The 14,392-nt window shown below is 52.4% G+C and overlaps 1 protein-coding gene across 1 annotated transcript in view; it reads right to left on the bottom strand.

Moving 5' to 3' along the window:
• EPB41L4B (erythrocyte membrane protein band 4.1 like 4B) overlaps nucleotides 1-13,311 on the bottom strand; it is a 142,333-nt gene extending 129,022 nt beyond the window's left edge. The window contains 1 exon segment of the mRNA XM_047768117.1: nucleotides 12,981-13,311. Within this exon segment, the coding sequence (XP_047624073.1) occupies nucleotides 12,981-13,280 (300 nt within the window). The 5' untranslated portion in view covers nucleotides 13,281-13,311.
• Between the last annotated feature and the right edge of the window lie 1,081 nt (nucleotides 13,312-14,392).

Genomic DNA, 14,392 nt, shown 5'->3' on the forward strand with positions numbered 1-14,392 from the left:
GTGTGGAGAAAAGGGAACCCTCCTGCCCTGTAGGTGGGAATGTAAACTGGAGCAGCAAGGAGGTTCCACAGAAAACTAAAAATAGAACTACCATATGATCCAGCAATCCCACTCCTAGGCTTATATCCGGACAAAGCTACAATTCAAAACGATACATGCACACATATGTTCACAGTGGCACTATTCACAATAGCCAAGATATGGAAACCACCTAAATGTCCATCGACAGATGAATGGATTAAGAAGATGTGGTACATAAACATAATGAGATACTACTCAGCCATAAAAAAGAATGGAAGGCCACTGGCAATAACCAGAGATTCTCATACTAAGTGAAATAAGTCATAAAGAGAAAGACAAATACCATATCACTTGTATGTGGAATCTAAAATACGGCACAGATGAACCTATCTACAGAACAGAAATAGACGCATCGACATGGAGAACAAACTTGAGGTTGCCAAGGGGGAAGGGGAGGGAGTGGGATGGACTGGGAGTTTGGGGTGAGCAGAAGCAAACTATTACATTTAGAATGGATAAGCAATGAGGTCCTGGGTCACTCTGCTGTACAGGGGAAACTGACAGAACATCTGTAAGTCAACTATACTTTTTAAAACAAAAAACAAAAACACCTCCCAGGCCCCTTTTACACCAGGTATGATGATTTGTCTCCATTCAAGCTTCTCAAGGGCAAGGAACCTGTCTTACTGTTCATTCTGTGCTTTAAATAATGCCTGTGCCAACTGTACCTCAGGGTAACCAAATATTGAGGAGGCCACCGAGGAAATCCAGAGGGGGAACCTACATAGGACAGATGACTCAGCTTCTTCACCAAATAAATGGGGAAAAAGAGAGGGAGGAAGGGAGAACTCTAGACTAAGAGCTTTAGACAAATGGTGGAGCAGGGGAAAAAAAGATGATGTTGGTCAAAGGACACAAACTTTCAGGTAAGTTTCTGGGTGTCTGTGGAGCATGATGCCTACAGCCAAGAATGGGGTACAGTATACTTGAAATCTGCTAAGCTACACACACCAAGACGTGGTGACTGGTGAGGTGACGGATATGTTAATTAGCTCCCCGGGGAATAACCATTTCACAACACTTACATGTGTCAAGTCACTATGCTTTATACCTCAAATATATACGGCACCGTCTTTGTCAATTGCACTTTGCCTCAATAAAGCAAGGAAAATAACATTTAAAAGAAATTTTAAAGAGCTTCAGACAGACTAATCAACCAAATATAATAAAAGGACCTTGCTGTGACAACCAAATAAGAAAATTGAAACACTGATGATATATACTCGAGGCTAAAAAAACTGCTAATTATTTTTTAGGCGCTTTAATAATACTGTGAGTATTTTTTAAAACACTGTGCTTCACTTTTTGATAACTGGGGTTTTGTTTTGGAATTTGTTTTAAAAGAACTGGGAAGGAACAGAGGTGAGGAAACAGATGACAAGGGGGGGCGTATTAATAAGTGATGAAGCTCAACAATGGGTACTTGGATTTACTATGTTCATCATATGCATATTTGGGGTTCTCTCTGCTTGACTGCATTTAAAGTTTCAATGATAAAAACTGGGGGGAAAGTGGGCAGAACTGAACGAACACCATAGATCCTGCAACTGCTCACCAAAAGCCACCAGACTTCAACTCATTCACAGCGGAACAGAAGACAAAATGTTAATTCCTACTTAGTGAGCAAGGCCTGGGAAGAGGACTTTCAGACACAAGTTCTCTCTTGTTCCACTGAGGTCCCTCAGAAGAGGAAGTGGGTATGGGAGGCAACCTCATAAAGGCCAACAGCCAATGGGCTGAACACAATGAGGAAAATACAATGCAACTAAAAACAGGCAAAAAAAAAATCATAGAACAAAGCACTCCAGGAGGAAATATGTTGATGGCTCATAAACACGGGCAAAGATATTCAACCCCATCGACAATTGGGGAAAAGTGGAGACCAAAACTCACTCTCGTGAGACTGGTAAAATAAAACACAAAAACTGCCTGAAGCCAAGGGCTGAAGAATGGATTCACAGATGCTTTTAGTTGCTGCTGAGAGTCTGGAAAACAATTTCCCATGATCTTAAAAGGCCCTGCCCGCCACCCTCCCAGCCACTGGTACGTACCCAGGAGAAATGCCTGCTTGCATATGTGCACCAGGAGACCAATTCCAGAAAGTTCAAAGTGGTATTTTTTTTCTAACAGCTCCAAACTGAAAACATCCCAAATGTCCACGGACAAAGGATAAATATATTCCAGTATATTCATGCAGAGCAGCAAGAACTACAGTCACCTCATCAATATGGATGAACACCAGACACAGTATTGAGTGAAAAATCCATTTACTATCAGGCTCACAAACATGCAAGGCTAACAATATATCATTTAGGGAAACACACACAAGGCAAACCCATCAAAAAAGGGATGAGGGATAAACTTCAGGAGAGGGGGAGGGGCAGGGGTGGGGGAGAGATTAACAGCACTGGTGATGCTCCTTGTTCTTAACTGGGTGGTGGGTACACAGACGTTCCCGGTATTATTTTTCTTTAAAAGTAGTCAGGTTACAGACACTCTTCTGTATTTATATTTCATCATTAAAAGATTTAAAGAATGGACTGGACAGCGGACTTGCCAACTCGAGCAACTCAGACAAAGAATGTAAGTGAAGGAGTTCCCACTGTGGTACAGCAGGTTAAAGATCCTGTGCTGTCTCTGTGGTGGTGTGGGTACGATCCCAGCACAGTGAGCAGGCTCTGAGGTCAGTGCCACTGACGAACGAGCAGGGCTAAGTTAGGAAGGCCTGGATGTGCAGAAAAATCCGTAACTCGGATGAATGGACCAACAAAATGTAGCATACCCATGCGCTGGAATATTATTCAGCCTTCAAAAGGAAGCAAATTCTGATCCACACTACACATGGATGGACCTTGGAAGACATTACACAAAGTGGAAAAAGCCGGACACAAAAGGACAAATACTGTATGATTCCACTTAGCGGAGGTACCTGGAGTGGTCAGATTCACAGAGACAGAACGCAGACCAGAGGCTACCAGGGGCTACGGGGAAGGAGGCATGGGGAGTTCATGGTTAATGGGCACAGTTTTAGTTTGGGATGATGAAAAAGTTCGGAAGATGGAGAGTGGTGATGGCTGCACAGCAATGTAAATGCACTTAATGCCCCTGAACTGTATACACTTAACAACTGTTAAAAGGGAAACATTTATGTTACTTACATTTTATCGCAGTGACAAGAAAAGCAGTAATTCAAGGAAGTGCAGCTAAGCCAGGGAGCTGTCAGGGTAAAGGGGGGCACCATGAGGCCCACCTCAACACCCCCCCCCACCCCCGCAAGCAAACTCCAGATACGACACAGATGACACTGAGTCATGAAACAGGCATGGAGGAGACATCAGAGCTGAGGGCAGATGCTGCAGGCCCCCTGGGAGCCAGGCAACTGCGTCCTTCCAGCCGGGCTGGCTCCCTGGGCAATTCCACCCCTGGGACCGGGCTCTGTGCTGGGAAACAAAGAATGATGATCCCATGGGTGGCAAAGGGCCCTGGGGACATCAGTCTCCAGTTCTCAACCTCAAGAAGGAAACGCTGGGCACTCCGCCCACTAGGACTTGGGAGGAAAAGAATCTGCAGAAAATGCTGAGAAATGGTAGACAGAACCCAAGTGCCAGCGATGCTGAAAAGCAAAGAAGCTCAGGGAAGACAGGGTAGTTCATGGCATGAAATCTGGACCTGTCAAATTGCAGGGGACTCTCACCTTGCCTGGGAGTTCCAGGGAGCACACGTTTCCAACAGCAAGGCCAGGTGTGTACCACAGGTGCTGGGGGAAGAGCACTGGCGGATGAGTCAGGAAACCTAGGTTCAATCCTGGCTCTGCCACACTTACCAGCTGGATGACCCAGGACCAACTGCTCCCTGAGACCATGTGTAAAGGGGATGACAACACCTTCTCAGATGGCAGCAATTAAGAGAAATAACACAGATTCTTCAAGCCTGGGGGTTAGGGTTGCCTAAAAGATAAGTGCTTTACCTATCAACCTCCAACCCCAGGAGACAGGTAGAGACAGGTAATACATTATACCACACACACACACACGCAGAATGAGGGGCGAATTTAAGCAATCCAGAATAAGCCTAAAAGGGCACTAAGCTGGGTGAGAAGTATGTCCGGAAGGCTTGAATGAGAGAAAAAAAAACTTTTTAAAGAAAGGATAAAAATGATACACACCATGCTTATAAACATGTATACAAAAGCACAGAGATTGAAGGCAGCAGTGAAACCAACCAGTTGCTATGCAGCAGGATGGAAATATGTAAAATGCTTTTCTTTGCGATAATTTTAGTGTTGTTCTATTAACAAACACTTCTTAAAAATATAGCCCGCTTCCAACCTCAAAGTGTTGAAGAATTATGGGCCTCAAACCAGAATGCACTCTGGGCAAAACCATACTCACTCACCCAGTATGACTACAGGTGTAAATTCCATCTCGGGAAACCCTAAGTGGCCTGGAAAGGACACGCGTCTGAGGTTCAGGTCTCCCACGCACCTCCGGCTTCTGGGGCTGGCTCAGAACTGCCCCTGCCCCCATGCCCATTTCTGAGGGCAGAGGACCTTCTCAGACACAAACCTCCTCCGGGCAGAGTGTCTGAGCTCGAAACCAGACGTCTGCCTTTGCTTTGTGACACAGACAAGTTTCTTTTTATTTATTCATTTATTCTCTCTTTTCAGGGCCACACCCGAAGCATATGGAGGTTCCCAGGCTAGGGCTGTAATGGAGCTATAGCTGCCAGCCTATGCTACAGCCACAGCCATGCAGGATCCGAGGCACATGTGCAACCTACACCACAGCTCACGGCAATGCTGGATCCTTAACCCGCTGATCGAGGACAGGGATCGAACCCGCAACCTCATGGTTCCTAGTCGGATTCGTTAACCACTGCGCCACGACGGGAACTCCAACACAGGCAAGCTTCTTAACCCATCTGCCTAGCCCTGATGCTCCCCCTTACAAACCAGGGATAACAATAGTAACCACCAGCAGAGGTTCTGTGAGGATTCAACAAAACAGTCACTTAAGCACTTTACATGGGACCAGCACACAGTAACCCCTGGCTCTTAGTTGCCTGAGACCTTCCTCTGTGCTTCAAGGATTCCTCACTCACTCCTACAAGATACAGGGACACAGTGGAGCTCATAATCCACGCCACCCCCACCCCCACCCCCAAGGAGCCCCAAGTGGGGTTTTCTAGCTCCCACCCTCCAAGCATTTGCACCTGCTGTTTCCTCTGCCCCGGTTTCTTCTGACCAAAGCTAACAGCTGAGCTCCTAAGCAAGCTTTGGGACAACTCGATGTCACTGTGGGCATCCAGCCTTATCCAAGTCCGCTCTACAGTTCAACTGCTCAGCCCTGCACTACCTCACTCAGGGTTACAGGTTACCTTTATACATTGACCTCCCCTGCCAGACTGGAACGCTCACCCCTTCTGGCCCCCTCCCAATGCTTCACACAGAGTAAGTGCTCAATAAAACGTCACGGACTGAAGACGACTCACCATGGGCAAACAAAAACATTGTGGAAAACAGAAATAAACCAGAAACTAGAACCTAGTGGGACTAATGAGGCTCATCCAGCTGTAGAGAGAAGCCAGAGAGGCTGCAGAAGGGGATCAGGGGGACTAGGGTACCCCTGGGATGTTGCAAGATCCTGCCCACCTCTGCCAGATCCTCCTGGCCTGGGAGAAGAGCCTTGAAGCCCTCAGATGAAAGAGGAGTCTGTGGCCACATCAACAAGACCTTTAACCTACCAGAAAGTGGAGGCGACTGCCTGGGAGGTGCTCCAAGGATGGGGAGCCTACTTCTTACCCAGGCAGCAGGTGGCACACGGCTCAGACGGTCACAGAGGTCTTATCCCAGCTAAGGGTCCCAGAGTCTGCAAAGAGGTAGGGGACAAGTCCCACCCTAAAAACACACAAACTTGGGGTCTAGGTCCCTATTCAACTGCGCTGAAGAGGTGGAGAAAGAAAAGAGACTTTACTTTCATCAACCCCTATAAATGTATCACTTTAAATGCATATTCATATCTACAAACAAAGAGAAAAGTACAGATGGACACACACACCACGGTTTTAACAGTGGTTATCTCTGATGAGATTTTAGATGTTTTTAACTTTCCTTGCTTCTCTGTATTTTCTAATCTTTCTGTTGCCAACATGTTCTCCTGCGAAATGAAAGTGGGGGAGGAAAGCACATGCCAACTTGAAAAAAAAAAAGAAAAAAAAAAACCCACCAAGATGAATCAGCAGCTGACCCTGCCTGCAGGCAGTTGCCATGGCCGGAGGAGGAAACGCAAGTGCAAAGGACTGGGTTCCTGCAGAAGAAAACACGCCAGGCAGCGTGGAGGAGGCTGGGGACAGAAGTTAGGCAGTGGAGAAGGATGCGACACGTGTTTTGAGGACAAATTGTGGGCGGAGGATTTTCTGTGGTGATGGAGTGGATTTTTTTCCTAAGTCCCTATGGCAGAATTTAAAGGAAAGCTCGCCCTCCCTGCACTCCCCCCGCCCCCCACTACCCCGCCTTTTGCTATTTCAGAATTAAACAGACCTGTGCCTTCATCCACCAGAGCGCACTGGGGACAGAATTCAATGAGATTATGCACGTGAAAGTGCTTAGCAAGTTAATATTTGCTCAGTCCTAGACCAGCGCAGGGTCAAGTTACTGGCATTGGAGAAGTGGGCAGACACCCCCGCCCTGCATATTAACACCGACAATCCAGCAAGTGAGGAACCAGGGTTAGAGATGGCACCTTCATCCCACTTGGCAAGAAGGTTCACCATCCACCTCTCTGGCCTACCCCTACCCCCACCCCCACTTCCCCACCAGCCCTTCTTTAAAATAAAGGTATTGTGTTTTAAAACCAATGACCCACACAGGTATCCACGTTTTCCCATGGTGGCATTCACAGTCTGGGAGGGGCTGAGAGCAGGGTAAGCGCCCCCAGGGCCACCTTGAGCCAACACCTCCCCTCAGGAGCAAGAAAAAGCAAGCCATCCAGAGGCCTGGGATAAGGCAGGGTGTCCATGGCAGCCAGAGCCCTGAGAAAGGATGAAGCGAGGAGCTGCCTTCTATTTCCTGGGGTCTTACACGGCTTCCCATTTCTTCCCACAGCTGAGGGTATAAAGACAGCCCTCGCCTCCAAGCTAGACCCCACTACTCACTCCATCAGCCCCGCCTAGGGACAGAGCTGACACTCCTCCCCTTCTCCCTGACAGCCAGGTCACCCCTCAGTGGGGCTACTGCAACAGCTTAACTGGTCTCAATTCCTCTTCCAGCCCAGGATCTAGGCGGGAATAATGAAAATGGGCTCCCTGGAGTTCCCGTCATGGAGCAGCGGAAACAAATCTGACTAGTATCCATGAGGATGCGGGTTCCATCCCTGGCCTTGCTTGGTGGATCAGTGATCTGGCATTGCCATGAGCAGTGGCATAGGTCACAGATGTGGCTCGGATCTCATGTTGCTGTGGCTGTGGTGTGGGTTGGCAGCTATAGTTCTGATTGGACCCCTAGCCTGGGAACCTCCATATACTGTGGATGCAGCCCTGAAAAAAAGAAAAGAAAGGAGTTCCCCTCGTGGCTCGGGGTTAACAAATCCGACTAGGAACCATGAGGTTGCAGGTTCGATCCCTGGCCTCACTCAGTGGCTTAAGGATCCGGTGGCTGTGGTGTAGGTTGCAGACGTGGCTCGGATACTGCATTGCTCTGGCTCTGGTGTAGGCTGGCGGCTACAGCTCCGATTTGACCCCTAGCCTGGGAACCTCCATATGGCGCGGGTGAGGCCCTAGAAAAGACAAGAAAAAAAGACAAAAAAAAAAGAAAGAAAGAAAATGGGCTTTCTCAAGCTCAGGTGTGATGCTGTCAACTCCCAGCTCAGAGACAGCTAGCGCCCATCCCCCTGCCCTCCCCCTACTGCCTAGAGCTGTTTTTTAACGCATAGTGTGGCTGCCCTCTGTTTTCACAGTTCCAGGGCCAGTGTTTTTCAAAGAGTGTGAAGGGACCACTATCTCAGAATCACCTGAGGTACCTGTTCAAAGTCCAGCTTCCTGAACTACTGGCTCAGAAATTCTGGGGGTGGGCTCTGGGAAGCTTAACCAGAGAAAGGAAAATCCCAGGTGAACTCCATGTACATGGAAGTGAGGGAACCGTTTTGCTGGTGTTTCCTACAGTTTGGGCAAATGCATCCTACTTCCAACTGCTACCAACACATCCCGCCCCTTTCCATGAGCCTGTGCTAGGACTGGGGGCCACCCTGCCGCTGACCCTGCGCTCATCTCCAAAGGCTGGACCAAAGCAGCCCAGGCCAACTCCTCAGAGTGACTAAGGGATTCGCTTTCTATCCGCAGGCCCCCATTTCCCATGTATACAACAGGTGGATACATACTGTCTAAGGGGCCTTTCTGACTCTAAGATAAGGCATATGATCTTTATGTTGTGCCATGTGTGTTCTGTTAAATCATAGGTTCCAGTCGTCAAATTCCAGGAACCTGTATTTTTTCATTTCTGGGGAGTGGGAGAGTGAAGGAGTGGAGTATTTTTTTCGCATCCCAAGTAAAACTTTTAAAAAGCATCTCTGGAGTTCCTGTCGTGGCTCAGCGGAAACGAATCTGATTGGTATCTATGAGGACGCAGGTTCGATCCCTGGCCTCGCTCAGTGAGTTAAGGATCCAGTGTTGCCATGAGCTGTGGGGTAGGTCGCAGAAGAGGCTTGGATCTGGTGTTGCTGTGGCAGTGGCATAGGGTGGTAGCTACAGCTCTGATTTGACTCCTAGCCTGGGAACCTCCATATGTCATGGGTGTGGCCCTAAAAAGCAAAAAAAAAAAAAAACCCATCTTTCATACTACATCCAACATCCATTTCCACTAAGGGAGAACCAAGCAATGCTTAGCCTTCCTGTTACAGCTCCCTCATCTCTTCAATGTTCATTTCTAGAAAATTTCCCAAACTCTTTTCATAAGCCAAAGAGGAAGCACAGAGATGGGAGTAAGATTACAGCCTACCAACAACCCTTCAGCACCCTGCTGTTTTCCTGAGGCTTTTCCTATCCTTCTAGTCATGTAATCCTCCCAACATCCCCATTCTAAAGACCAGAAAAACTGAGGTTCAAGTAGCTCAGAGCTGCAAAGGCAGCCTGCAAGACTCAAACATGATCGAAAGTCTCCATGCCTGCCATGTATACCACACAAGTCCACGGTGAGCTCCAGAGACAGTGAAAGCAACTGTGCCAAATGCAATACTGGCCAATGAGCCATGCCCTCCCAGGCATGGCGGGAGTGCCAACCAGCCAGCCACACACCCTCACAGCTTTGCACACAGAGCTGCTGGAAAACTGTGCACACAGGGGAGGGGGGGAGACGGGGCTGAGCAACAGCCGCACGAGCAAAAGCGATGCCAGGGATTTAGTCAACAGAGAGCTAATATGAGTCAACAGTGGGTGCCGCTGCCAAGCACACTAATGGGATCTTCAGCTGCATTAATAGGAGGGAAATGTCTCGGGCAGGCCAAGGGAGTCCTGCCCTGCTCTGACCAGACCACACCTGAGGGCCCGGCAGGGCAGGGCAGGGCTATGGAGAGGGAGGCGCCTTCCAAGGCAGGGCCAGGGTTTCTAAGAGGAGTGGCTTGGGGTGGCGCTCTGGTTTACAGGGGAGGGCCAAGGCCTGCCATGGAAGCTGGGTTTGTACAACAAGCCCGCTCTAGACTGCACGTCACGGTTCGGAGGTTTTTTGGGATTTTTTTTGTCTTTTTGCCTTTTTCTTGAGCTGCTCCCGCGGCATATGGAGGTTCCCAGGCTAGGGGTCGAATTGGAGCTGTAGCCACCGGCCTACACCAGAGCCACAGTAACACGGGGTCCAAGATACGTCTGCGACCCACACCACAGCCCAAAGCAATGCCGGATCCTTAACCCACTGAGTGAGGCCAGGGATCGAACCCGCAACCTCATGGTTCCTAGTCAGATTCATTAACCACTGTGCCGCAACGGAAACTCCCACAGTCAGAGTTTTTAAAAGATCCTGACTACCCACAGCAAAGGTTAAGAACACGCAACCATGCTAGGGGATGGGGCCCACCCCCTGGGGAAGGGGTTCCAGTTGCTTCTTCATTACACAGAACAGCTGGGCCAAGGCTTGGTTAAGAAGTGGACCTGATGCAACAGGTATTCTAAAAAGGCACAAGGAACACTGGATTTGAGATCTTATAGCCTGGAGCATCAGAATCTCTGGGAAGTCCTCCCAATTCATCCAGTTCCAGTCCTCTGTCTGGGAGAGCCTATCATATCCCTCGGTATCACCTACAATAAAAAGATGGTGCTGCCTGAGTTTCCCAAAAGCTCCAAGGCCACGGCTCGCTCACCTCGAGGCCCACAGCCCAGCACTTGGCACAATGGAGACACCCGATAAATGGCGACTGTACCGAACTCCGAGCTGCCCCTGGCACGGTCACGAGGAGGGGCTTGTGTTTGAGGCGATTTTGGAACATAGGCATCCTGACCAGGGCTAATAAAACCACTTCTACCGTGCTGAGCAGGGAATTCTTGAAGCTACCACTGCCAGAGGGTTTTAGTTACAAAGGAGCCAAAGTTAGCCTGGCGAGGGCAGGGAGTGCCTGTGCAAGTGACCGGAGACAGAAAATCCAGCTTAGGGGGATGGCGGTCAAAGGTAAAATTCTGTGCCACAGGCAGCAAAGCCACCCCAGGGCCCAGGAAGCCGTACAAATCCAGGAGCGCAGGAGAGGAGAAAAATGACCAGTGTGGCAAAATGCCGAAAAGGACAGCATAAAAAGTGAGCCCGGTGCGGTGGAGCTGCGGAAGGAGCCCACGTGCTACAGGTTCCCCAGGAGCTGGCCACCCGGAGCTCACCCTGTAACTCTGAGAATTAATTACAGGAACTAAAACTCTGATCTGGGAAGATGGGTGAGCATAGGAGACCGTGTGATGCAGTTCTAATACCTAATAAATCTTTAAATCGATGAGCCATGCTCACTGGTAATTCTTCTCCATCTTTCCTCCCTGAGGGCTCACATGACAAAAGCCAGCATTTGCTCTGGATCTGCCTGCCTTTGGACAGAGTGGCTATACATATGCGTGTCTGTATAAATAACATTGAGAGTTCACGAAATCGTATCTGAAAGCATCAAGAAACCTGCTATTATAAGAAAACCTGGTGGATTCTTTTGTCAAGGAGCCTTTTATAAAGTAAAGAAAGCTTTCAGGATGCAAGACCCCCTCCCCCATGCCAGCATTCCCATCCCCATCCTGTTCACTGGGGCACCTGTTTAGGTCTGTTCACCACACATGCATCTCACTGGGTTTGCATTTTTCATCCCAGAAACACCACTTAAGCCTGTCGCACACACCTGACAGAAGCAATACATTTTATAAACGAATCACCCCCAGGGAATAGACAAGAAAACCATCAGCAATGAGCACTGTCAAAGTTCCCAGGGAGAGCATTCCTCTCCCAGATCGGAAGATGCAGAATACGCCATCCTCTCCATACGCCAGCGATCCGCTCCAGAAGCAGCCAGCTGACCTCTCCACTGCCCCAGGCTCTTCAGGCCTCCTCTCCCAGCTGAATAAAAGCTGGGGAACCCGGTCTGGGGGAAGCTGTAACGTTTGAATACTATTTTAAAGACAGCTGCTCTAAGACTGGAATGTGGGCCCCTTTTCCATGAATTAAAAAGGCCCCCAAAGGGTATTATCCTAACATGGAGAGCACCAGAAACCGCAAAAATAAAATTGCCGTAAATTGAAACGGTCTCAAAATTAAACCTACACAAGGAAACATCAAACCCCAGGCCCGGCAGGCTCTGACTTCCCCATCGAAAACCCTTACAGGTTTCCAGTTCTCTCCTGAAGCCCAATTTCCCCCACTAAATGCTGTCTTTGGAAGTCCCGGTAGGTTATTTCTTTTTTCCCTTGAAACCCTCGGGATGATCGGTAACATTCATCTTAAAGCTCAATCGTTCCTGTGTTCTCAGTCACACCCAAAGATTCCCAAAGGCACCGTCTGCCGCAGGGCCGGGTGCACAGTAGGCGCCCCATTAATGTGCGGGTTTGATTTGATCAATCTGGCCCCTTCGGCTAGAAAGACACGTAGGTAGCCGGCCGCCCTGGCGGGGACCGCAGCGCCAGCCTAGCTCTCCGCTGGAGGGGGCGGGGTGCAACCACCTGTGGGCGGGTGGCCCGGGACTGAGGCCTCGGCGCAGCCGCCCTAGAGTGCCTCCGCGGCTCCCCTCACGCTACCCTCGCAGAAAGTCCGGCGCGCCGGGCCGTGGGCACCCCGGGGCCCACTCCCAGCGCCCCAGCAAGGGCTCTGCCGGTGCAAAGTTGGCCTGATGTGGGAGAGCCGATTCCAGACTTAGCTCCCGAGCGGCCCAACCCCCCTGTGAGGAAGCGGGCCAGAGGGGCCCTTTAGGATGGGAATGGGGGGCGGGGGGCGCCGAGATGGGATCAGGAGAGAGCAGAAATGGTCCCCTGGCTCCTTCCCAAACTTGGGGCACCTGACGGCCAGTAGGCGAGGAGGCTTCTCCTCCCTGTCGTCACACCAAGGCCTGGTGGCGACTTTGTGGGGGCAAGTGGGCCACCCCAAGGCATTGCTTTGAGATTTTCTAACCAATAACCCAGCATCAAGAAGGCTGCTGCAGGAACCTAAGGGATGGAAGGGGAACACCGATCACCCGCGCCAGGCGGCGGGGACTTGGGACTCAGGGGTGCGGGCCAGGGATGGGGGCCCCCGGAAGAAGCCGGGACAGGGTGGCCCGAGAGGGAACCAGGACTAGGGAAGCGCTGGCAGAAGGGGGAGGGGATCCCGGAGAGGTGCAAGGGGAGTGCCCCGGAGGGAAGCATCGGGGAAGGAGAGCTGCCCCGGGGGCCGCAGGGTGCCAGTGTCCCAGACCGGCTCCGTCACTCACCGGCAGGTCCACGCTCACTTCGGTCCCGTCGAGCAGGAAGACGCGGCAGTAGAGGGTGGCCTTGGAGGCTCCTGCGGCGGAGATGTGCACGGCCGCGCCGCCTGTGAGCAGGGGCCCGCCGCTGGCTGGGAACACGCTGCCCCCGGGGGCGGCGGGCAGCGTGGAGACGGCGGCGGCCGGGCCCCCCCGCGGGCCCCCGTCGCGCTCGTCCCCCAGCCCGGCGGCCCCGCGCCCTGCCGCGCCCCGCGCGTAGCGCTGCATTGAGCGGCGGCCAAAGGTCCGGCGCAGGAACCGCAGCATCCTGGCTGGGGGCGTCCCCTTGCCTCCGCCCCCTGCGCCGCCGCCGCCGCCGCGCCGCCGCCCGGGAGCGCCCCGCGACGCCGTCAGTGCCCGAGACCGCCCGCGCCGCCTCCCGCGGGCTGCGGCCCGGGGCTCGCTCCCGCCGAGGCCGAGGCCGCGCTCCGGCTGCCTGCGGGGCGCGCCGGCCCGGCCAGCGCCGGCTGCAAGTGGCCGCGGGCGGGAGGGCGCGCTCGGGGCGGCCCCGGAGCCGTCCCGCCGCCGCCTCCGCCTCCACGCGCTCTCCCGGGCTGGCGGCCTGTCCTCGCTGCGGAGGGCCCGCTACAGACGGCCGGCCGCGGGCGGCCCGGGGGGCTGCGGGGGGCGCGGGGGCGGGCTGCGGGCTGCTCCCGCGCGGCGCGCCGGCCGAGGGCCAGCCGGAGCAGGGCGCCTGCGTGCTCCTGGCGCGCTCGCTCCCACTCGCCGCGTCGCGCCCGGGCCGGAGGAGGCCCCGCCGAGCGCCCGCTCCCCAGGCGCCTTTTCCTGCGCCCGCAGCCCCCGCCTCCCACCTGGGAGGCTGCACCTCCAGCCGCCGCCGCCGCCGCCGCCGCCGCCGGGACTGCAGCACGCCCTCCTCCCTCGGGGCTGCGCCGGGTATTTGCAAACCGGGTCTGTGCTGCCCCCTGCCGGCCCGAGCGCCCCCTGCTGCTGTAGGTGTGCTCACGTGTGTACACGTAGGTGAGCACACACGTGTTTCCGGCGCCCCGAGCCCTGGAGACGCCTGAGAGTCTCCCCTTGCCTAGTTAGGCAAAAGGGGCCGCCTGCCCTTAGGGGATCCTTGCTCAGGAAGCCAGAGAGAGAAGAGCCTGAAGCGAAGGCTCCACCAGGCCCTCAAGTTTCCCCTCCCGGAAAAGGAGAGGAGTGGACTAGGTAATCAACAAGGTCTCTGCTACTTAAGTTGTCAGTTTACGATCTCAGAGCCAGAAGCGTCTTTTCTGCCACTGCCGTCCAATGGACTCATTCCTAATAAGGAAATAGAGGCTGGGCAAGGACAGAGTACTTTTCCAACCTACTACGCAGGAAAACACTTTACCTCAAGGAACTCGCGTCCAGTATCGATTGAGGTAGAGGCCTGC

The sequence above is a fragment of the Phacochoerus africanus genome, chromosome 2 (assembly GCF_016906955.1).
Source record: "Phacochoerus africanus isolate WHEZ1 chromosome 2, ROS_Pafr_v1, whole genome shotgun sequence".
Taxonomy (NCBI): Eukaryota; Metazoa; Chordata; class Mammalia; order Artiodactyla; family Suidae; genus Phacochoerus; species Phacochoerus africanus.